This window comes from Sebastes fasciatus, chromosome 2 (genome assembly GCF_043250625.1).
Source record: "Sebastes fasciatus isolate fSebFas1 chromosome 2, fSebFas1.pri, whole genome shotgun sequence".
Lineage (NCBI taxonomy): Eukaryota > Metazoa > Chordata > Actinopteri > Perciformes > Sebastidae > Sebastes > Sebastes fasciatus.
The window spans coordinates 11,030,221-11,056,160 of record NC_133796.1 but is presented as its reverse complement, the minus strand read 5'-3'; the positions used below and the strand labels follow the sequence as shown (position 1 = coordinate 11,056,160).

Sequence of the window (25,940 nt, the reverse complement as noted above, 5' to 3'; positions counted from 1 at the left end):
GAGATGCACCTCTGATAGTAGCAGCTCAGAGAACAGACGCACCACAGACTTCTATGTCAAAAGGCATTTCACGCAGGATGGGGCTCTTATTTTTAACGGTGTATTTATCATTTGCATGCCTCAATAGTTTGATAGAGGCGAACTCGACGCATTTACCGAGGATGACATTCACAGAGAAAGGTAGGAAACGTTTTTCTTCAACTTTAACATGAACTGTGATGTGAACAAGTCGAGTATCCGAGAAAAAAAGACAAGGAAAATGTTTTAAAATGTGTTAAAGTTAAGGAATGTGAAGGTTTTTCCCTAGTTAATTTGAAACACACAAAAGCAGGAGACTGTCACGCGTTTAGTCTAGACCAGGGGTGTCAAACTCATTTTAGCTCAGGGGCCACATGGAGAAAAATCTATTCTCAAGTGGGTCGGACCGGTAAAATCATGGCATAATAACTTAAAAATAACGACAACTTCAGATTATTTTCTTTGTTTTACTTTGGTCCAAAATAGTACAAGCACATTCTGAAAATGTACACATCACAAATAATCCTCTTGACAAACACTTCAAGTTAGTTGAAAATTCTGAGGAAAAAATTGGTGCAATTTCAAGAACACAATGCCTCAGTGATTGGAACTTAAACTTCGTCTCAGTGTATCTACAAAGCCATTAAACTTTAAGTCACAGCCTATCTGGGATTGAACAAAATACGAAATAAATAATAAATAAATAAAACAACTCTTCTAGGTATCAAATACCTCATTTGTCATTTCCACATATTAATCCTGTGCTAACTCAACAAACCATACAAACTGAGGTAGAAACTATTCAAGAGGGTTGAGTTACTCCCTGCCTTGTAGGCTAAACTATTTATTGATAGAAAAATAAAAGCTGTGCAATGCATGAACAATTTCAACAAACCAAACTTATGAATTGAAGTGACTGACATTATTACAGTAAATCACACACTGTTCACTTTCTTTAAATTTCCACAGAAGACAATCATTTTCACAGAACTATATCAGGGTGCAGTGTCTCATGCAGCATTTTAAGTGGGATTACCCATTGTTTATTTCACTCCTGAAACCTGGCATCTTTTAGCTTTCACAAGTGCATCAATATCAGGCGTCACATCCTGAGTGGCAGCCAATTTCAGGATGTTATTCAAGTGCTTGTTCGTGAGCCTTGAGCGCAGATTTGTTTTATTGATGCTCATTACAGAGAAAACTTGCTCACAAAGATATGTGGTTCCAAACATGCACAACACTTTTGCAGCAAGGGCTGTCAAGTTGGGGTAACGTGGCAAGAGATACTGATAAAATGTGTCCAAGCCAGCTGCAGCAAATTTGCCCTTCAAATCTGAGTCACACTGCAAGTCTATTATTTCAAGTTGGATGTTGACGGGCAGATCAGAGGCATTCGCGGTGAATGGCGAGCAAAACACTTTGAAGTCTTTCTCCAGTTCACCAAAAATCTGAAAACGGTGCTCAAACTCCCGCAATAGTCCCGTTATTTTATCTTTGAACCGCTTCATGTCTGCGGCATGTTGGGTCGCGCACACATCTTTCAGACAAGGAAAGTGAGCTGCATCACTACCTGCGAGTTGCGTCTCCCACAATGACAGCTTCAACTTGAACGCACATATGCTGTCATAATACTGCGTGACAACTTTGTTGTGCCCTTTCAGCATTTTGTTCAAGTTATTCAAGTGCTCTGTAACATCCACCATAAATGCAAGGTCCTGCATCCATTCTGTGGACTGAAATTCTAACACTGGTTTGCCCTTTTTTTCCATGAACTGTTCAATTTCCTCTCGTAATTCAAAGAAACACCTCAGCACAGCACCTCGGCTTAACCATCTTACCTCAGTGTGGTATGGCAGCCCATAGTTGTGGCCTTTCTCTCTGAGAAGGCTGTCAAACTGACGGTGATTCAGGCCTCAGGATCGGATGAAATTAACAGTTTGGACGACCACCTTCATGACGTTATCCATCTTTAATGACTTGCAACACAAAGCCTCCTGATGCAAAATACAGTGAAAAGTCCAAAAATCACATTCTCCATTTGCAGTCTGCACTTTCTCTCTGAACTTTGTCACAACACCTGCTTTTTTCCCGATCATTGAGGGCGCACCATCTGTACCAAGGCTGACAGCGCGGGACCAGTCCACTCCGACCCTGTTCAGGGCGCCGACGAGTGCGGTGAAAATATCAGCTGCTGTTGTGGTATCCGTCATTGGCACCAACTCCACGAACTCCTCGGTGACGGTCAAAGTGTCATCAACTCTACGGATGAATATGGCCAGTTGCGCAACATCTGTAATGTCAGTGCTTTCGTCAATTGCAACTGAAAACGCAATAAATGACTTTACTTTGCGCTTCAATTGGCTGTCCAAATCCGCCGAAAGATCAGAAATCCTGTCTGCAATTGTGTTTCTTGTCAGGCTGATATTTGAAAAAGCCTGGCACTTTTCAGGGCACACAATCTCCGCAGCCTTCAGCATGCATGTTTTCACAAATTCCCCCTCACTAAATGGCTTTGAAGCCATTGCAATTTCATTAGCAATAAGGTAGCTAGCTTTCACTGCAGCGTCACTGATTTCTCGGCTATGAGTAAACACAGACTGCTGTTTCTTCAGACCCGCCAACAATTCATTCACCTTCTCTCTTCTCTGTTGTCCTTGAAGGTTGTTGTATTTGTCGGCATGAAGAGTCTCATAGTGGCGACGAACGTTATATTCTTTCAGCACTGAAACTTGCTGTAAACACAACAAACACACAGCTTTCCCATTCACTTCCGTGAATAAATAGGAGGATGACCATTTTTCTTGGAACAGTCTGCACTCTGCGTCCACTTTTCTCTTTTTTGACAGAGACATTTTGGGGCAATGAGGGTGCCAAAGCACGTAATGTTCAAATCAGGCAGGCAGAATGACAAGCTAGCTCCGGACTAGCTGTAGCCTACTTGCTTAGCCCCGGTATAAACAGTTTGCTTGCTTAACAGAATTGGGATAAAATTGGTTATTTGTCCCCCATAAAAAATTAACAAAAATCAAAATTAAAAGCTGTATTTATTCTTAATCAACTGAATTAAATCATAAAATGCATTTTTTTAACTCTTTTTGAAATTAAATTCATCAATATATTCATCAACAAAATCGCTTATATTGGTTCCTCTACGCTTGATCCATTTTTCAAGACATTCCATGTGCTTTCAATACTTTGTGTATGTACTTCTGGGTTGTTTGGATCTACAAAGTTTTTAGAGTGATTTATTGTCCTGTGTATGTACCCCATTTTTCTTAATATTGAAGTAAGATTTCCAGCAATCAGAAATGATTATTGAACCAGGAGCAATATGTTTCTCAATTAAATCCAACAAAGTTTGTTCTTTTCTATCAGGTACATGGACTAAAAATCTCTTTTTTGTTTCCCTGCAAACCCCACCAAACATCCACTCCGTTTTTAGCATTTATCCTCTGTTATACTTTCTACGCGATATAACAGTTTCATCGATCTCGATCCTTGCTGCAGCGGCCCAGGGTTCGAATCCGACCTGTGGCCCTTTCTGCATTGTCATCCCCTCTATCCCCCCCTTTCACCACTATCACTGTCAAATAAAGGAAAAAGACCACAAAAAAAAATCTTAAAAAAAAAAAAAAAAATTGCAGCTCCTTTTTATGCTTTGCAAAATCATCTCGCGGGCCGGATTAAACCCGTTCGCGGGCCTGATCCGGCCCGCGGGCCGTACGTTTGACACCCCTGGTCTAGACAAACAGAACAGAGCTGCTGCAGTGCGTCTCAGCTTAATATTAAGTGCTCCTCTGGCAGCAATATTTTGGCAGGTTCAAGCATCAGGATGAAGAATATCATTCATTTAGGATTCTCAAGGAATATTAATTGTGATAGGAAACTGTGGGACATATTGATAGAAATAGGCTACAAGTCTATCTATTGCCTGACTATACATAGTCACACACACTAAAGTCATTAATATAAGATCAGAATATAAAAGATAATTTTAATTTAATAATGTGACTGAAGAATAAGAGTAAAATCCATTTTGACACTTTTGTAAGTTTTCAGTGATTGAACCTATTAATTAAAACTAATTAAGCTGTGATGTCATCATGAACAATAGGACTCTTTAACAGAAGACATTTTGACTCTCTAGAGCCAGTGTTTGGTTTGTCCGTTCTGGGCGACTGTACAAACATGGCGGAGCAGCATGGCTGACTCTGTGAACAGGACCCGCTCCCTATGTAGATATGAGGGGCTCATTCTAAGCTAACGAAAACACGATTCTTATTTTCAGGTGAATATTCACTAATGAAAACATAGTTATGAATAGTACATTCCATTTCTGCTACAGTAATAGACTCCCCTAAATCCTACACAATGGCCCTTTAATGATGGCTGAATTCCATTCAGCTGCTTCAGTTTGTGCACGCTGGCTCACTGTCACACAGTCATGTCTTAATGGGACACTTGAATAGAACAGAGGCATCGTTAATGTTATTAGTAACACCTGTGCTTTTCCTACGACAAGTTAGGCTTGTTTGAAATGAGTCACCGTCGATCGCCGCACAGTGCTTGCCGGTTAGATTTGTGTCCAACTTAATACCGACTTGCTCTCACGTCATGCATGCGAAGACAACGTTAACTTTACGAGATTGAGGCGGCCGCCGTTTTTATAGCCAGGCACTACAGCTGCACTACAGCTGCTCTCCACCATCCCAGGGCATGATGGGAAACGGCTGGCCGTCGCCTGATCAAAGAGCTGATTGGCTCTTAGTTTTGACAAATAAACACATTTTGTAGAGAATACTAATTTTCTGTATAATTATAATATCTAACGCTTGACTGTATGCTATTAGTCTCATGTTGAATGCAATGAAGGTTTAGTCTATTAACAAATACATCTTGTGTGGTTGATAATAATAATAATAATAATAATAATAACTAGAAAATGCATTTCCTGCTGAAAATGCGTGGGAATGCTGACAGCTGCAGAAGGAGCAGTAGTAGTAGTAGTAGTAGTAGTTGTTGTAGTAAGAGTAGTAGTAGTAGTAGTAGTAGTAGTTGAGGCAGTAGGAACAGCTGCAGGAGCAGTAGTAGCAGTAGTGGTAGCAGTAACATCACTGGTAGTAGTAGTAGCAGTAACAGTAGTAGTAATAGTAGTAGCGGTAGTAGTAGTAGTATTAGTAGTAGTATTAGTAGCAGAAGGAGCAGCAGCTGTAGTAGTAGTAGTAGAATCAGTAGGAACAGAAGCAGTAGTAGTAGTACTAGTACTGGTAGTAGTAACAGCAGCAGCAGCAACAGTAGTAGTATTAGTAATAGTTGTAGTAGTAGCAGCTAGAACTTTTAAAACTGTAAGTTGTTAGACAAAATATGGTAGATAGTTACTATTTTATTTTGAAAAAAAAAACTTGTCCTGAGTTCCCTGTTAAGATACAGTTACCTTCTGTGTGTGTGTGTGTGTGTGTGTGTGTGTGTGTGTGTGTGTGTGTGTGTGCGTTGTGTGTGTGTGTGTGTGTGTGTACGTGTGTTAGTCAGCCTGCTCTGATTGGCTAATGTGAATCAGCTGTTTAGCAGCAATCAAACATTGCCATGGCGATCTCCACTGCACCCTCAGAGAGACAGTTTATAATAGGAGTTAACCAGAGACATACATGTCATTAAAAGTGTCTCTCAGACAAACACCGTGAGTCCAATCGGCAAAATAATGTCATCATCGGAGAGAAGCGTCTCTGCCGAACGCATTGATGTCATTTTTTGTGTGTGTGTGGAGTCAAAAATGGGATCATGGGAGCAGGTTAGAAAAGTGCCATTGTCAACTTTCTGTCAGACATTTCCCGTCTGATTTAACATTGCTCTCTATTTAGCGGCTTGTTGGACTTACTCTCACTTTTGTGACCCTAGAGACAAATGTGTAAGTCCGACTAATTCCATAGCTACATGACTGCAACCGTCACAAAATTTCCTACAATTTGATGAAAAAATGATCTATGAAGAGTGAAAATTGTGGGCTACGGAGCAATTTGTTCGGAAAATTTTCAAAAGATTTCAAAGCTTTCCCGCACTCTAACAATGATGTCACGTGCTCTAGCCCTTAACGACCCGCGCAATACACACCCATTATAAAATCTGAAATGGTCTGAAAATTTAATAAAATGTAAACTGCGATAACTGAAAAACTGTAAAAGCAAAAAGCTGATTCTTAGCTTAATAGTTCAAAGACTTGTAACCCGTTTAAAGTTTAAATGAAGTCTGTAGCTGAAAGTATGAGGAAGCAGTAGCATTTCAAAGTGGAGTAGGTTTAAGAGGATTTGAAGATTTTCTCCATTGACTTACATTGTAAAAAAAATGTGGAAAAAGCTTAATATTTTAAAAAGTATAAATAGTTGAAACAAGAAAAGATATAGCACTAATGTCCTTAAAGAGCTGAATATTTTGATAGTTGAACGGTTTCTGTAGCTGAAAGTATGCAGGACTAGTTGAAGGCCAAAAAACATACGGAAGAAATAGTTGAAGAAGTTGAATAAACCTTAGAAGAACAATACTGGGAATGCTGAATCAGCATTCCCACAATAATAATAATAATAATATTAAAGGTTATTTATATTTGTATTTCGGTCCTGTGTGTAAAAAAAAATTACAGAGTGAAAAAATTTAATTTGCACATTCAGGCAGTGTTTTGTATGTGTCCTATCTGTTGATAAGGACGGGAGGGTAATAACGGGAGGCTTGGAGCACAAATAACAAGAACAACACTGCAGAAACTTGTTTTAACTTTACGATAAATACATGTTATGCAATTGAAAGACAGATGTCAAACTATACATAATGATTGAAAGCCTAATGGTGGTGTTGAATGAAAGGTTAAATTATCAATTCACCCTAGGACATGAATATCTACACCAAATGTCATGATGGTCAATCCAATAGTTATTGAGATATTTCACTCAATTCAACAAATGTCAACCTCATGGTGGCGCTAGAGGAAAGGTCAAGAGATCACTGAAGTTCATCTTGAAATCGTGAATTGAACTGGTGGAAAAGATAGGGGACGTCCTCCTCCGTAATCCATGCAATAGAGATATTTCAGTCTGGACCAAAGCAGTGCACCATTGGACAAAACAGGTTAACCTCTTAACAATCCAACGGCCGCTATTCTGTTTTTCAGAGATTGTAGCGTGCTCAGTTTTAAACCTAGAGTGAAGGTACTGGTATCATATGAAACTAGAAAACATATTTGAATCCATTGGTACCAACCATGACATGCTAGCATGTCGGGAAGAATGCTAAATGACGCCATCCATAGAGCCACACCGCTATCTTTGCTACAACAGGTTAAGCTGTTATTGTGTATACAAAGTTGTGTACAATGGCAATTTGACCTTATCCATTGCACACCCAATGTTTATCATTCAACATGTTTTTTTATTGTAGAGACTGCAATGAAAAGGTTACCTTTACCTGGACACCAGGCACCCGTAGGGATTGTTCTGGAAGGAGCGCCGGACACTGTCATAGTTGCTGGACAAAAACACCTGAACTCATTCAACTTTCAAAATCCTCAAAAGGTAGTGATCATCTCTGGCAGTGTCTGCAATCAAATAACAGATAACATACATTTATAGAGACATGGAGGCAATGATAACGATGCATTTTTTCTCTTCACAGACTCCAGTGGAAATAAGCGTGATGTGGACAGAATGCATCGTCAGTGGGCCTCCAATAAGTGTGAAAGCGGTAAAAGAACATAACTTAATAGCAAATAGGACAGCATGTGATATGTTGGTCAGATCTGATTGAATTATCGCAAAAATTCTTGCTCTTGTCATTTAGGATTGCAACTATAACATCAGTGTGGTCCACAAGATGGAAGAGGACAACCATGTGTTTCTATGTGGAACCAATGGCAGGGGAACAGTGTGCTGTACTATGGTAGGACACTGCAGAGATGTACTGGACATGTTACTGAAAATGGAAGGAAAATGTCTGTTTTGTTGTAACAACATTGGGAATAATCACTGGTGGTGCTCCTTTCTGTCTGGTCACTACCACTACTTGTTGTGACTAGCCACTTCTTCTTCTATGTATTTGAAACAATCCACTGATGCTTTTGCAAGTAGATGAAGTGCAACACTTCCTGCTTATTCAAGTTTGTTCAGATGCACCACATTTGTTCTACCAGATGGAGAATACGTAGCGAGGATTGTTTGAGATCTTTTGTGTTTTCTTGTAGGACGTATCTGAGCAGTCACCCAGGTGCATTCCCTATGAAAAAATGAAGCAGATAAAGAAAAGCATAAAGGAATTTGGTATAAAAGAAGGTGAACCGTCTGCCTTTGTGGGTGAGTTTCTGCACACACAGGATTTTTCTTTTCTCTGATTTCTCTGTTATTGCCAGCACTAATAACCTGCTTCACTCATGATTTTGTGGACTTGAGGGGCCTCCAAATTCGAAAAAAAATGCAGCAAAAGTGCCCTCTTGGATGACCCTATGGTAGATAAAACATGATGAAGTGCCCCCTAGGGTCCCTTCCAGTGGAGAAAATGTGATGAAGTGCCCTCTAGGGTGCCGTTTCAGTACAGAAAATGTGATGAAGTGCCCTCTAGGGTGCTCTTCCAGCGGAGAAAACATGATAAAGTGTCCTCTAGGGTGCCCTTCCAGAGAAAATGTGATGTGCCCTCTAGGGTGGCCTTACAATTGGAAGACACAATGCAGTGCCATATAGGCTGCCCTGCATGCTAGAAAACTTTCTCTGCGTTTGTGCTGCACCACATGCAGCTGGTGCCCTTTTTATTTATTTATTTTTTCCGCTCCTGTCCCTCAGACAGCCTGAGTCCACCGCTGATTTAGTTTTTTCTTCTTTGCTATCATTGCTTATAATGAGTTTGTGCTGGCGCTTGTTGCTTGTACCAACTATTCACTCCAGACTCCAGTTTCTCCTGCTGGCGTCACACCAAAGTACAGACACATTATGTCTTTCACACGGGTTTTGCATATCACTAAGCAGTTTTTCCATACAGGAGAAACTGTTTTCTGGAATATGAAAGGTGAACTGATGCTTGCTGCGAACCAAAAGCACAGCGATGCTGTTATAATACCTTTAAAAAATTGTTCCGTCTTTGCAGAATCTGAGGAAGGTGATCTCTACATTACATACTCTGGATCTCAAGAGTTCGTTGGCATCCACAAGTTTGGGAGAGACCGAGTTGTACCGGCAAGACATGATAAAGGTACAGTATCTGTATGGAGAGAGATTGGTTTTCTGTAAGGACTGAGGATAAGTTTCATTAGTTAACATTCATATGTTCTAAGGCTACAGAGACAAATATTTGCGCTGTTTTTTTGTCTTTAGAGCAGCACTATGTGGGTTTGGTTCTCGGCATAAAGAAAGACGATCACAGGCAGAACAAAGTTTATGCCTTCTATAAGGAGAAAAACAGAGACACAGGCATGTACAGTGAGATGTGGCTCCCTTTTGTGACCAGGGTTTGCATGGTAAGACCTTCATAATTAACTTAATTAGGATTGCATTTATTGATTGTAATGTTTTTAGCTGGATTTTATGAATAAAAACAGCTTTAAACAATGAAAATTTAACCATATCCACTACATATACTAATAATTACATATGTATTTATTGCATTATGAAGGAGTGATTGATCCTTGGGCTGTGCATTGTTTCTAGGAAGATTATGGTGGTCCCAAGAACACCCTGCAGTCTAGCTGGACATCCCATATGACCGCCAGGCTCTTCTGTGGGGACCATGACAGCAAACAACATTTCTCTGAGCTGGTGGATGTGGCTACTGTGCCTGCAGACCAGTGGCAGGATACCAGGGTTTATGCACTCTTCAGAAATGAATGGTAAGACTCCATTATCACTCATGCATTCAAGAAAGTGTGTTGTAAAGTTTTAAAATACTGCTACTTTCCGAATTTGATTCACGTTGGGGTAAAAGAGATGACCTCAAACATTAAGTACAGTACTCAAGTATAGTCATAACTTAAGCATTAGCCCTATCAAACGTTGTGCTTTTCCAAAAATGTAATCCAAACTTGACTTGGGCCCATTTCGGCAAAATTCTTTGACACTTTGAACTCTTTCCGGCAACATCCGATTAAAGACAGCCACAACAGCAAACCAGAATGACTTTGCTGTGTCTTTACTGAAAACAGCACAGTCACATGTTATGTCTGCCAATTTATCCAAACCAAAGCACATAGCCACAAACCATCATGAGATGGGAATAATGACTCTAAAATAGTTTACACAGAAGCAAAACAAGAGAAATGTAACTATTCATTTGACAAATGGGCAACCCGTTGTAGCTCATGTTCCCTGTGCTTTAAATATCATGTTGATCAGACAGAACTGGTTCTCTTATTTTTTTTAGCAGACACTTTGTTTATGCTTTTTCTTTTCGAGCAAGCTGACCTAAGTTCCCGTCCTCTAAATTTAGCCCCCTCTCATCAGCTGTTTGTCACAGATTTTTGACCAGCATGGCTAAAATCTTTACTGACCTCTCAACAGTGTCTTGTTGCTGCAGATGTCTATACTGTGTATACCAGCTAATCTCTGTGTCTCTCTGCAGGGGTATGAGTGCTGTGTGTGTCTATATGTTACAAGATATTGAACAGATCTACGAATCCTCCCCCTTTAAAGGCAAGGGCCAACAAGAGCGCAGGCCTAGAGCGGTATGTGTCATGCAAAATCGATCTGAGGTGATCTTGTCCCGTCACAAAATGATTCCTGGCATTGTTATGGCTGCTATCTTTCAAACCATGGGCTTGAATATAATTACAAAGAAGAAGATGTTATTAATTCTGAGTAGGGCTGGCAATCAATTAAAAATATTCAATCATGGTTAATCACGATTGTCCATAGTTGATTGCAAAATAATTTTGTATCTGTTCAAAATGTACCTTAAAGGGAGATTTGTCAAGTATTTAATACTCTTATCAACATGGGAGTGGGCAAATATCCTTGATTTATGCAAATATATGTATATATTTATTATTGGGAATCAATTAACAACACAAAACAATGACAAATACTGTCCAGAAACCCTCACAGATACTGCATTTAGCATAAACAATATATGTTCAAATCATAACATGGCAACAACAGCCGTCAGTGTGTCAGTGTGTTGATTTGACTGTGACTTGCCCCAAACTGCATGTGATTATCATAAAGTGGGCATGTCTGTAAAGGGGAGACTCGTGGGTACCCATAGAACCCATTTTCATTCACATATCTGGAGGTCAGAGGTCAAAGGACCACTTTGCAAATGGCCATGCCAGTTTTTCCTAGCCAAAATTTAGCACAAATTCTGAGTAATAAACATGATTTAATTGATAAATCAACATGTCAGCACATCTTGAAACATAACTTGACATTTTCTCAAATTTGACTAGTGTTTTCAAACTAGGTTCTTTGCACATTTTATAGAAACACTGGTGTTATTAGCATGCAAAATAACTGTATTATTATTGATCTATTATTTTATATTTTAAAGCCACTATTTGTAGAAATTCCCCACTTTTCCACCCCCACTGGTAATATCAGTAAAGATACTTTGGCAGAAAGCAATGCACGCTGCTACGCCATCCCTCAGTGTCAAGCTACATTTCATGTATGTAGCCATCAAATGCATATTTAAGAACACTTTTAGAGGGTTCTTCTTTTGAAACAAGTCAGCTGGAAACATTCAAAAGTAAGCCAGACACAGGTTTTACCATCAACACAGCTAATGATAACTTCATTAACTAGCTGGCTACATCTGATGAAGTTAGTTGTCATTACAGCCATCAAAAACAGTTCTCGCAGGCTAGAAATGAGAAGCCTGCTTTTGTCTTTCTCGGTTTGAAAACAATGAACCATTGTTTCAAACATTACTAAGAACTGTGCCAACATTATTATTATAAAGTACATATGTAATTGGTACTTGAACCATCACAACACAAACCGAAACATATGCCTTTTTTCTTCAGTGTGTTCGAGACAGCACAAGGATTTCTTTAGACATCCTGAAGATGATTGAGGAGAATTCGGAGATGGAGCATTGGGTCCGGCCTGTGAACAACTCTGGCCCACTTCTCTTTAATCACCACAGCTACACCCAAATCTATGTTGATGGTTCCCAGAATAACAGCCACCACACCGTCCTATTCCTGTCTCTAAGTGAGTAATAAAGTCATCAAGGAAGTTGAAACTAAGTATAGTGTACTGTTCTGTATATGTGTGTTCATTTCATACCCAGGTTCATTTAAATTGTTTACTATACTGGGAGGAAACAACAACTCATTGTTTGACATTTTAAATGAGCAAGAGAAGTTCAGTTTAACATGTAGCTGAGACAGAACCCAGTGCTGAAGCTCTAAATACTAATATCAAGTATCTGGTTGGAAACAAAGGCCTGCAGACACTCGCAGAATGAATCTGTTAAATCCTGTTCAGCTCAGACTGAATAGGACTGAGTAATAGAGAGAACAGACCGATTACCTACATGACTAGATTGAGCTTGTTTTCTCATGACTCTGACTGATCTCCAGACGGTTTGAGGACCAGGCCTTCGGCTTTGGTTTGAGGTTTATTGTCATTTCCTAAGAACAGAAATGCATCATGTGGAATATCTCATGTGAAATAGGTTGATGTTTTTTTATTCATTTCAATTCTTATGATATAGTATATGATGTGTCATTGTGCTGGGACAGGAGCTCAAACAAAGCATTTCAAACAGAGGGTGAAAAGAGGTGCTGCAGCACAGCCGTATAAGAAAGACAAAGCGTTTTTTGGACATTAAAGCATGTAAACATGTTCTAGCAGAAACCCAAAATACAAGTATGAACCTGAAAATGAGCATAATATGTCCTCTTTGAACCCACTTTTTGTATAAGGAATATGAACTATAATGATGCTGTAGCTGTTGAGCATATATTTAAGAAAGTTTCGAAAGAGGATGAAACCATTTTTGGACGTATTATAACAAATGGCGGCCAGGCCTCAAGTCTCCTGTTTGACTGACAAGGAAGATAGTTTGCTAATCTACCTTGATTACATTAGAGCTGCTCATACTGCAATACAGAGTGTGGCCACTACGCCGAAGTCACCTCACAGCCAACCCGTTCTCATTTCAAAGGCGTCAATACCACCGCACAAGGTATCGTTTCGCGGCAGTAGGAGACGCACTTTTACATTAACTACAATGTAAACCCATCCAACACAGCAGTAAACGCTCCGAGAAAGTGCTCCTGGAGTGTGGTGACGTAGTTTAAAGAGCTAAAGAGACACACAGGGCGGGCAGCAAGAGAGGAAGATGGGTCCAACAAAGACAAGGCTTTCATCCAGGAGACCGCTGTTCGTGTCCCGTGCGTTACGTTTCACTTTCACGTTACAATCAATTGTTTGTTCGTGTCCTGTGTTCACAACGTCAAGTCACATTTTCACTGTACAAACGCAGTAATTTTAAGCCCAACCATGTTGTTTTTCCTAGACCTAACTAAGTGTTTTTGTTACTTAATCCTAATCCTGTTTTTGTTTAATTCACAACGTTAAGCATGTGTTTCCTGCGACCACAAAGTGACGCCAAGGGGTCTGACAAAGCGTCAATATGTGACAAGTTCAGATGCATATGTTGTTGTTGTGGCCACTACACCAAGGTTAACTCACAGCCCAGTGCTGTTCCTCGGGGCTCATGGCAATCTCCCTGTTAGCTTAATGGAAATGAAATATCGCAACAGTCAAGTACACACCCACTAGAGAAGATCAGTATAGTGCTAAACCAACCAGTCCATCATGGCCATCCTTATAGAGATCCATGCTCTCTTTAGCAGAAGAATGAAGACTGTTGAAACAACTGAACAGTTTCCCACGTCAAAGGGGAAGACACATGACACAAGGCTTGTCTTTAATGGGAAAAATACTGTAGACAAACAACCTACAGCAAGCAACTCATAAATACTTTATCCATGCACAGTTAGGCCTATATGTAAACACATTAAATTTGCTTTTCCACTTAGAGTAGCAGGAGTTACTGAAGGTGAGGTTTACACATGATTTGAAGAACATTTCTTAGAAAATAATCTCTCAGCAGACTTTTTTTTTATCTACACATTTGATAAGCTTTGCTTGAAGCGAAGTCATAATGAAGTGATGAAACATGAGATAGGAGTGGATTGGCTTGTGTTGGTGTTGCATGTTTATACAGTGTCTGTCTTCCTGTGTCTTTAAACAGCTAATGGAAGAATTCATAAGGCGATGCAGAGCTTCATCATCACTGAGTATCAACCTTTCGACCACAGAGCCCACATCCTCAGCTTCCTCTTTCACCCCACCTCTGTGAGTAACGCAGCGCTGCCAACACAACTATTCCCCCCACCGAGACACGAGGGTCGGAGTATGGAAGAGTCTTATTCACCAACGATGGTTATATTGAGTTAAAAGACAATGGTAGTACTTCTTAAAGAAGTGCGTGCAAGTTAGATTTTTTGGATGAAGTCTAAACTTTTCTGAGGATATTTAATAAAGATATTAGTCCCAGTACAATTAAACCTCTGTTCTGTGTTTCATTGCAGAGGAAGCTGTATGTGAACTCCAGAAGTGAACTGGTCCAACTGGACGTGGCCAACTGTGCCCAGTATGGAGACAGATGTGAGGATTGTGTCTTGGCCAGAGATCCTTACTGTGGTTGGAACGGCACCCACTGCACCCCTGACACAAAGTAAGACCACCCTACTTTATCTTTATCTGAACACTTTCATCTAAATATCCAAACATACGTTTTAATTTCACATCCAGAGATTACATGTAGTGGCCCTAGCTTAAAGGTGCTCTGTGGGGTTTTCTTGTAAACCAACAAAAGCTATATGTTCACATTCACTGTTTCTCAACAAAACTTATTGTGCGTTTGTTTGAGGTCTAACTAACATTTGCAAGTTTTTAAAACTATTTCAAATTGTCCATTGTTTACATTATGGCTGTCAAAGTTAACGCGATAATAACACGTTAACGCACATTTGTTTTAACGGCACTAATTTCTTTAACACATAACGATTTTTAAGTTGTAGCGGGCTCAGTTTTAAAGGTAGAGAAACTAGAAAAAACCTAAGGAATCCATTGGTACCAACCGTGTCATACTAGCTTGTCGAGATGGACGTTAAATAATGCTCCAAAGTTGCGCTAAATTTTGGCGAGGAAAAACTGGCAAGGCCATTTTCAAAGGGGTCCCTTGACCTCTGATCTCAAGATATGTGAATGAAAATGGGTTCTATGGGTACCCACGAGTCTCCCCTTTACAGACATGCCCACTTTATGATAATCACATGCAGTTTTGGGCAAGTCATAGTCAAGTCAGCACACTGACACACTGACAGCTGTTGTTGCCTGTTGGGCTTGAGTTTGCCATGTTATGATTTGAGCATATATTTTTATGCTAAATGCAGTACCTGTGAGGGTTTCTGGACAATATGTCATTTTTTTGTGTTGTTAATTGATTTCCAATAATAAATATTCACATACATTAACATAAAGCAAGCATATTTGTCAACTCCCATGTTGATAAGAGTATTAAATTACTTGACAAATCTCCCTTCAAGGTACATTTTGAACAGATAAAAAATGTGCAATTAATCACGATTAAATATTTTAAACGATTGACAGCCTTAATAAAAAAACATTTTCATAGCACCACTAGTGGTCAAAAACTCCACAGGGCACCTTTAATTCATACACAAGTATAATACCGCATGTTCATCCACAGTGTGTACACAGTGTCTCAACATCCGCCTTTTATTGAGTGTTATTTGCGTTGTGTCATCATATTTATGTTGTAATGAGCGATACCTTCCTCCAGCTGATTCACTGCACAAACTGCCACCGCTCACAAGTCATTACTTCCCATATGGAGCAACTCTGGTGACGATGTAAATCAAGTTATCAAATCATTCAACACGATATTGACAGCTATTTATCTAGCCAATCTACAGTACATTTGGCAAGTGTTTATTTTGGACACAGTACCAACATGTAGTACCAGCAGTCCGTCTTATAACAACGCAGCAACGCCTTTAATTCAACAGCTGTCAGCAGTTTTGGCTTTCAGCACCGACCGACAGAGATGGTGTATACACTCCTTCGTCTAAGCAAGATGACATCAGTCTTTAGAAGCCTTTGTCATTACTATTAACGTCATAAGATGACATTTTAAATTATACATACAGTATATACTGGGTCTGGTTTTATTTTATTTATATATATGCCATTATTTGGCAGGAGATATGAGTGGATACTGAGCTTAGAGGAGAAGAGTGAAGGAGAGGATTATTCAGCAGGAGTGGTTTAATTTAATAGGTTTCTATGGACATTTTCATGGGTACATAATTTAATTTGTAGCATCAAAGGAGTGTGACTCCTATTTTCTCAATTCTGCATCCAAACCTGTTTATAATAGGATTGTCCCCAAAACAAACGATCACTTCAGAGCGGTGATTTCTCTTCACACGCTGCAGTTTAACAGGAACGTAATAAGTGAGGATTGTGATCTAAGTTCTTGTGAAAGACAATGGACAGTCATTGTTAGCTGGACAGCTATAAATGTCATCAGCAGCCCCTGATGTTGTTATTTTAATAGAGCACGAAGCATACGGCTGTCATGTGTTTTGGCAGCTAAACAGCAGTCACTGGACTTATGCAAGGCTCACTGTCACATGTTGTTATGTTGTTATTCACAGCAGCTCAGAACTGCCAATGTTAGAAAAAAAGGTTTATAATAACAAAGTATCCTATTATGAAAGGACATGTTATGAGAAACGTTTCTCATTATACTATAGTAAAATGTGTAAAATATGTAGTGGGATTTTTTTTCACAATGCAACTACTTTTATCTATCAGGAAATATAAGTTTTAAAAAAAGTGTACTCTCTAGAGCAGGGATGTCCAAACTTTTTTCACTGAGGGCCACATACAGAAAAATATACGAAAGGCTGGGCCACTCACTAGAGGTGAGGTATATCCCCTCACCTCTAGGGTTTTAAAATTAACAAAATTAATCAAATGAGGTAAATTATGCTTGATATTTGAATATGCTTAAAGAAAAAAAAATCCTACATCAGAACTTTCCATTAATGTGTTTTCATTTATTTTGTTACAAAAAGGGTTGGCAGCTCATTCTCAAAACAGCAGCCTGAGATTGCTTCTTAGTCAGGATGGTGATCCCCTTTCACAGCCCTGTATACAGGGGGACAATAAGGGGAAAAGGGGATGGGTATATTAATAATAAGTTATTGGGGTTGTTAACAAATCAACTAACGTTTTTGATGAAATGTTATCAACTTTAATTGACTGAATTTATGAAGTAATTAGGCTTGTGAACACATGGATACTGTGTAATATATTTTAACTCACCTATAATGGGAACAGCACTGCACTTAGTGGGAGCAGTGATGCTGCGCTTTGGACTGAAGGATGGCTGGCAGGTCGGGAGTAAGTTTGGTGGTTGAGATGCGGAGGACATCACAGAGATGGCTGTCGGTCATTTTGGTTCTCAGTCTGCTTTTGTTCAGAGTTAACAGAGAAAATGTTTGCTCACATATGTATGTTGAGCCGAACAGACTCATCATTCGTTTTGCGTGGCGTCGCATCAGAGGAAACTTGGCCTCTTCCAAGCTCCGGTAGAAGTCGGGTAGGGGGAGAAGCTGATGCTGATTCTTCAGAGAATCATCACACTGCATTTCGATGAGCTCTAATTGCAGACTCTCTTCGACTTCTTCTGCATCCATCAGGAAGGGAGTCGAGAACAGCTGGATTTCTTTCTCAATGGCAGAAAAATCTTGGAAGCGCTGACTGAATTCTGTCATGAGAGATGTGATGACAGACACATATTTTCCCTTTTTAGCAGAAAGGTTGACCTCTGGAAAAGCAACTTTGACTTCGGACAGCGTGGGGAAGTGCGCAACATTGAAGTTACGTAGCTGTGTCTCAAAGAGACGAAGCTTCACACAGAATGCTTTCATGTGTGCGTAAAGTTGTGGCACAAGCTGGTCTTTGCCTTGCAGGCTCTTGTTCAGTGTGTTGAGATGACCAGTAAGATCAACTAGAAAAGCCAGGTCTGCCAACCATAGAGGGTCACTCAGTTCATGAAGAGGTCGGTCCTTCTCTTTCAAAAACGGATCAATTTCTGATCTCAGGGAATAAAACCGCTGCAGCACGGAGCCGCGACTGAGCCAGCGCACTTCAGAATGATAAAGTAGGTCCCCGTATTCAGCATCAACATCAGATAGGAAAGCTTGAAATTCCCTGTGATGGAGCCCTCGTGCTCGAATTATGTTGACAGTTTTCACAACTGTGTTCATCACATCGCCAAGCTGGACTGTCTTGGCACAGAGGGCTTCTTGGTGGATGATACAGTGCATTTTAACAGCCTCACCTCCACTCTCTCGCACCTTGGCGCACACCATAGAGGCCATTCCTTTGCGCTCGCCCGTCATAGCTGGAGCCCCATCGGTTGTAACTCCACACAGCTTGTCCCATTTAAGTCCCATCTTGTCAATTGCATCTGACACAGCTTCAAACATGTCCTTACCCGTTGTTGTGCCCTTGAGACCCTTGAGATCAAGCAGCTCCTCCGTAATGCAAAAGTTATCTTCAACTCCACGCAAAACAATGAACAGCTGTGCGGTGTCTGTGGTATCTGTGCTCTCATCACATGCAATCGAGTAAAAATGAAAAGCACAAGCTTTATGTGATACTTGATGCTTTAAGTTAGCTGACAAGTCTTCGATTCGCCGCACACCTGTGTTTCTGGACGCGCTCACGCTGTTGAATTCATGCGTCTTTTCCGGGCACATTATTCCTGCGACTTTAGTGAGGCTCTGTTTTATGAAGTCCCCATCTGAGAAAGGTTTCCCGTGTCGCGCTATGAGTTGAGCTACTTCGTAGCTAGCTATTGTAGCATTTTCTTGTGTTTTGTTAGCACGGAAACAATACTGTTGTTGAGCTAGCAGGCTAGCTGCCATTAGCTTTACTTTCTCTTCTCGCTCAACACCAGTGTAGGACGTGTAGGTCTGATGTTTGGTTTCGTAGTGTCTTCGTACATTATACTCTTTCGTCACTGCAACAGTTTCATTGCAAATCAAACAGACACACTTCCCCTTGACCTCTATGAAAAAATATTCATTTTCCCACCGTGTCTGAAATTGTCTGCACTCACTTGCTATCTTGCGTTTCTTTGGTTCTGCCATTTTTGGTCATCAGTGGCAAACCTTTTCTTTGATTAATTGTGTTTTGCAGGGAATCTGCCTTGTTGAAGGCAGTAGCTCCATCTCGTGGTAAAACTAAGAACTACAATACACTCAAGTGCAAGTTTCATGTGTGGGCCACATTCCATTATAGTTTTAGAATTTGCTGCGGGCCAATTAAAAGTGGACTACGGGCCGCAGTTGGCCCGCGGGCCGTAGTTTGGACACCCCTGCTCTAGAGGATATAGAAATAAATCTTGCATCCTGTACGGCCACACCTGTTCAAGTCTGAGGATAGAAGGGTGTAACCAGAAAACTCGTTCTAATGAGGACTTCTTTCATGATGATGAACTTTTACTTAAATCACAACAACTTTCCTATCATAATGTTAATGTAAAGAAGATTTTAGACCTAACACAAAGCGGATTTTCGACTCGCATTACTCACACGAATGCGGCCGCTGGACTGTTTTTTGGAGTATTTTGCAACACCCAATTATTCGCCCTTTACAGCCAATGAGTGTACTCCTTCCGGAATAGATACCACATAGGCAGCTAATGCTAACGTTAGTGCTAACATGGTTCGTAGTAAAGTACAAACGATAGCTGGAATCAGGTAACAAATATATATTTTAAGAACTTATCACATAGTCCTATGGCTTTGCCCACTTTTCCCCAAGCCCTCTCCTTTTTCGTTCTGTCTCTGTACGGTACTGACGTTGAGTCGTAGAGCTCCGGGTGTCCACAGATGGCGAGAATAAGTCTGTCCTCCATTTCTGATTCTCTGTGACGTCAGGAGAATATCAACACTGACAGGCTTTCGTGACACAGCGAATTTTTCATTTTCAACTCGAATTGGCATCTACTCGGGTCTTTGCATTGACTTTGCATGTACCGGATGTTGTGACGTTCTTCGACGGAAAGGTTGAAGCAAGTAAAATAGTCTGGGGGACAGTTGGTAAAGCTCTGGGCAGTTGAGTGTGAAACAAAAATGCGTCATCTGAATGGCCCCTAAGAGTTTTCTCAAGTGGCAGAACTCTGTGTGTAAAGCACTTTGCAAATAATGAAGAACTGCACGGATGATGTGTACTGGTGTTATTATGACATTCTCTCTTTACGTACAGCTTCGGTCCAGCTGGCACAGAGATTCAACCTCGATCCCAATTTGGGATACCTCTAAACCTCACTGACTGCTTTCTCTGTAAACAGGAAGAAAGTTTTTAAACACAGACATCCTCTTCACACGCACACACACACACTTATTTCCACCTCTGAAACAGCCCACTCTACATACAGCGCAGAGGAGCACATCTGCTTGCACACTTCCTCTGGTAGGTTGATGACTGTGGTTACTGAGACTCCTTTTTCATATAGCGCATCAATGCGGTCAAAATGTGGTCAGAATGTGCTCTTTGGCTCTATGGGGAGGGTGTGATATGGGCGTGAGTGTTTGCTCACCTGGGGAAAGGTTGACTAACAATGATAACTGGAGACAGGATGGTCTATTCTTGCTCCGAGTAATAGTCTGACTAGCAGTGCATCTAAAGTGGTGTAATGCAATGACCCCCTCCTTCACACTATACTTACCAGGAGGTGATGAAAGTGAAGAACGGTAGTTGTTTCTTGATTGACTGTGTGGATCTATGTGGAATCTAGTGAAACGCCCCTAAAAACTCCAAACTTAACATGGGAATCTATCTTAAAATGTATTAGTGTGAACAGTACTGTATGCAGATGACATCATACTGAATCATTTCGCTTTCATTTGAATTGTCTGGATTGCCTTTTGTTAAATAAAATAACCAGGCACAGTCACAAAGTAAAGGGATAATGGAATAATACTTGTTATGATGTTACATGTTTATACACATATTAGAGCTGTCAAAGTTAACGCATTAATGCAAATTAGTTTTAACGGCACTAATTTCTTTAACGCATTAAAGCAACTTGCGATTTCTAGGTTGTAGCTGGCTCAGTTTTAAAGCTAGAGTGAAGATAGTGGTATCATATGAAACTAGAAAACCTAAGAAATCCAGTGGTATCATGTTATACTAGGAGGTGAATTAACGCTCCAAACTTATGCAACATTTTGGCGAGGAAAAACTGTCATGGCCATTTTCAGTCTCCCCTTTACAGACATGCCCACGTTATGATAATCACATGCAGTTTGGGGCAAGTCATAGTCAAGTCAGCACACTGACACACTGACAGCTGTTGTTGCCTGTTGGGCTTGAGTTTGCCATGTTATGATTTGAGCATATTTTTTATTCTAAATGCAGTACCTGTGAGGTTTTCTGGACAATATTTGTCATTGTTTTGCGTTGTTAATTGATTTCCAATAATAAATATATACATATATTTGCATAAAGCAAGCATATTTGTCCACTCCCATGATGATAAGAGTATTAAATACTTGACAAATCTCCCTTTAAGGTACATTTTGAACAGAACAGAAAATTTTTTTGATTAATTTGCGATAAACAGCCCTAATTTGAAGTTATTTCTCCAATTAGTGACCTGTGACCTGTAGCATAGAGGAATAAAGTCTGAAAGCACTCCTAAAATACCTTACTTGAACTTTGTCATTCATAACTTCATGCAAGATGTACTTGCATGAGCTGGCAGGTAGTTTTGTTGTGTGTGTGGTGTTTGTGCATATGGCTGGTGAGTTTTTACTTGCCATTATTGGCATATTTTTCTAACTCATAGCTTTTCCTTTCACAGAGGCACACTGCAGGACGTGACCCAAGGGAACCATGCCATCTGTGTGACTCAGTTAAAGGTTCATCAGCTCCCTGGAAAAGGTATGAAACAAAACAGATGGTTTAAGACCAATGGAAAGCATGTCAGATTTCTAGGTTGTCCCTGTGAATACCTAATATAGCAATAGGCAAACACTGTGTGCAATTAAAACGGCATTAATCAAATAAACGTGCAGGACATGTTGGAAATAATTACTCAAAGTAGACAGAGCTTTGTATATTTTAATGCCTGAATAGCCCCGTGGGCACAGTAAGGCATTACCACTGCCAGGTCTGGGAGTGGTGTATGTGTGCTGTCATGATATCATAAGGTTTGTCTACCAAATACTATATTTTAATTTGGGACACTGTAATAAAAACAATTATCCTCACACAGCATGTGCACTTTTATCTCCAAGTGAATAGCTAAGCTCTTTGAACACAACTTTACTAATTCAAGTTCAACTACCCAGATTATCCCTACCAGTCCTATTACAGGCTGTAATTTCTCTCTGCAGCTTGTCTCTATATCCCAGGAATTAAGTTGATAAAGTAAAAAGTAGCAGCCCTTGACATTACAACTACTGCATCACATCTTTTTAATTAGGCATTTTAAATATTGCCTGTCTTTGCTCGTTACTTAAAGTGAGGAATTTAGGTTTATTTGAACCCATCTTATCTTACCATATGCTTCACATGATATAGAGAACTTGCAAACAACCGACTTGACCACTTCTGAGACTTTCTGTGCAGTATCTTGCCCTTGTCAAGTCAAAGCCACAGTGAAAGTTGCCCCTGACGTCTGGTCTATACTATACCATGTTGTGCTACAGTTTTATTTTTCTTAACAAGAGCTTTTACTCGTTTTTCAGATATACTAAAAACGTACTTTATTAGCCGAGTTCTCTCTTCCCCCATTTTCCAACTTTCTTATCACAGCCACTCCTGGTCATCAAGGGTGTACCACAAAGCTCAATTTTAGGTACCATCTTTTACTTATTTACTTAAATAACATCAGAGAATCCTTCTATGTTCCTCTACGCTGATGATACAGTTCCCTATTCTCCTACTACCTTTTTAGATTCTGCCACCACCCACATAAGACAAACTTCTTCATTATCCAAAAGGTCTATTTGTTTGCACCCATAGACTGTGTATAAACAGTAATCCATTGGTTTGTGGATTACTGTTTTGAAGCCTCGAGATTGACATTTTAGCTGTCATGGCGACATTGTTTTTTTGAAACCAGAAGTGACCATATTCGGACGAGAGGGTGGAGCTGGGGAAGAGCAAAGCCCGGCTGGGGCAGTTACCGTAAGCATAACAAATGCTAAGTTAACAGCTAATGCTAGTGCTATCTAGATAGCTAGCTAGCTTGGCTATCAAGATGCATCTGTAATTCACGTTGACTGTGATATCAATTGGGATGTTAATTTTGGCGAGCGAAAAGCAGGCTTGATTGTAATGTACTCACAAGAAGGTATGAACAGCCAACTCCTGAGTGTCTTTTAATACAACCCAACGATTAACAATGGTGTGACAGCAACGCCGTGACAGCAACGCCGTGACAGCAACGCTGTGGTAGCGACCAGTCACTCAAAATGGCTAGGCCCTTAATTATGCATAACTTAATATAATTTAAATGGGTGAGTTTTATCAAAAATCACCTCCTGTACAACCGTCATGAACGACACACCAAAACCATTTTTTGTACCAGGCTGTAATCCTGTTTATTTCTGCTGTAAAGTTGGGTATTTTAACATGGGGCTCTATGGGGATTGACTCGCTTTTGGTGCCAGCCTCAAGTGGTCATTTGAGGAACTGCATTTTTTTGGTACTTCCACGTTGGCTTCATTTCCCAGCCCCTGAGATTGTCGCTTATTTACACCTAACATTTCAGGTCATGTGGAAAAGACAACGTAGAAGAACAACTTCTATGAGTACTTTTACTATTTATATTAAACTTATCCAACTTCCTTTACCATAATCCAAGCCTGACTATATTACAAATGCCCATCCTACCTTTGCTGTTCTACTCTGCCAATAGATATGTAGATACTGTCCAGGCACCTTGCCAAGAGGCTTGCCATGCTCTAATTTAAATAAGAGACCTGCCTGATTAAATAAAGGTTAAATAAACATCCGTCTTAAAGCTTAACAGACCTTGTGTTGTTTTCTCAGATTTAAGATCTTCCACTGCTACACATGCAGACGAGGCCAGCAACAGCATCGCACTTCGCCCTGAGTCCAAGTATTTCCTCCAGTGCCCGGTGTCGTCCCATCACGCCCAGTATACCTGGTGTCACCTTGAAAGCAACACATCCTGCAGCTCGAGGGAGCAGCAGTGCCTTCTTCTGATCGACAGCATGGGTCCCGAGCAGGTGGGAAATTACACGTGCGTGTCGGAGGAGATGGGCTACAGCAGAGTCCTGGCACAGTACCAACTACGGCTGGAGAGCAGGGCGTTCATCAAGCCCACTGGTCTGGCTTTGTCTAATGGCTGTCCTGATCAAGAGTTTGTCCAGTTAATCCCGAGTAAATAACATGAATATAATGGCGATAAACGACACTTCCAACTTCTAAGTGTCTGTAGTCCTACTGTAGCTATTGATAGAGCTAACAGTAGAACTCAATTGAAAATCCTTTATTTTATTATGTGGGACTTTATAGTCCCAAAGGGAGGAATGTAGAAGTAATCCCTTTTTAACTATATAAAAATGTGATAAACAATGATAAAAGTATTAATCCTATAACCCTGTTTTTACTACTGAAACAGTAGTCATCATAAATAACCCTGTGGAATAACCAAAGTGAAAAATCAAGGTAGTATTTCTTGTTCGGGAACTTTCTGAACCTGTGACACAGAAACCTGTTTGTAAAAAAGTGGAAATGAATGTGTCGCCTTACTGAAAGACTGTTACAGGATGTTAAAATGCTTCCGGGTGTCAATCACACGTTTGCGTGGATGGATGAGTTCTTTGTTCCAAGTATATAAGGTTATGATGTAAAGCCCGCGAGCAGTTGCGTCCGGACAGACGTGTACGGACTGGCTCGGGTTTTGGTTGTGTTTGTGTCTGTTGATATTAAACACAATGAAAACTCTGCTTCTTGCAATATTCTTGTACAGCATCAAGTGATTCATTTGAGTAACCCGTGTTGACTTTCTGACACCATTAAAATTGAACATTGAAGAACATTGAACTGGGATCTCAGCTGTTCCTTTTTGGATACCAGGTGACCCGGTATACGTTAAAGTGGTCCTCCTGATGTCACCTACAGCAGTTTGAGTGGCTGAGAACGACATTGCTATGAAAAACCTGAGGAGAAGGCTGAGAGAATCACAGAGAGTGTCGTGACTGGTTGTGAATTATTAGCTCACAGCTAGCTCATGAGCGCCCACAACTTTTTAGATTAGGGGCGTACGCAGGTACACTGCTCTCAAAACTATACTACAATAGCAAGAAGACATCAAGTGGCGTGCAGATGAGTCTCTGTGTCACCAACGAGTGACCTAATACGTGCCACAAAGAGGAGTGGATGAAACTAGCGCCTTCTCTCCAACACAAAACGTCCCAAGCACTGATCAAAAGACACTCTGTACCATGCATAATGTCAATTGTCTGTGTGTTGAGGTTTGCTTTTCACGAGCAACATCCCTTTCACTATACACTTGTTGAGTGACTTAGATAAATATGATCTTTTATTCTTATACAATATATTCTTTTATTCAATGTGTGATTTATATATTTTCCTTAGAGTAACTACATAAACCTTGGCAAGGTGCTAAGTATCCTCAGTTGTGTTTTTAACCCAATTGATGTATGATGTTGCATGCTTACACTTAAACATAGTATTTTATTATGTGGGACTTTATAGTCCCAAAGGGAGGAATGTAGAAGTAATCCCTTTTTAACTATATAAAAATGTGATAAACAATGATACAAGTATTAATCCTAT

General features: G+C 40.2%; 1 protein-coding gene across 1 annotated transcript; it reads left to right on the top strand.

The window, feature by feature from the left end:
* On the top strand, positions 1–25,205 carry LOC141783944 (semaphorin-7A). The gene is given in 15 exon segments (XM_074661569.1): positions 1–180; positions 7,444–7,577; positions 7,678–7,746; positions 7,843–7,941; positions 8,243–8,351; positions 9,136–9,240; positions 9,363–9,505; positions 9,696–9,874; positions 10,603–10,705; positions 12,002–12,191; positions 14,245–14,348; positions 14,585–14,730; positions 21,967–22,046; positions 24,165–24,441; positions 24,443–25,205. Coding segments are annotated over 15 exon segments (1,935 nt in total). The 5' UTR covers positions 1–53; the 3' UTR covers positions 24,513–25,205.
* Positions 25,206–25,940: the final 735 nt, after the last annotated feature.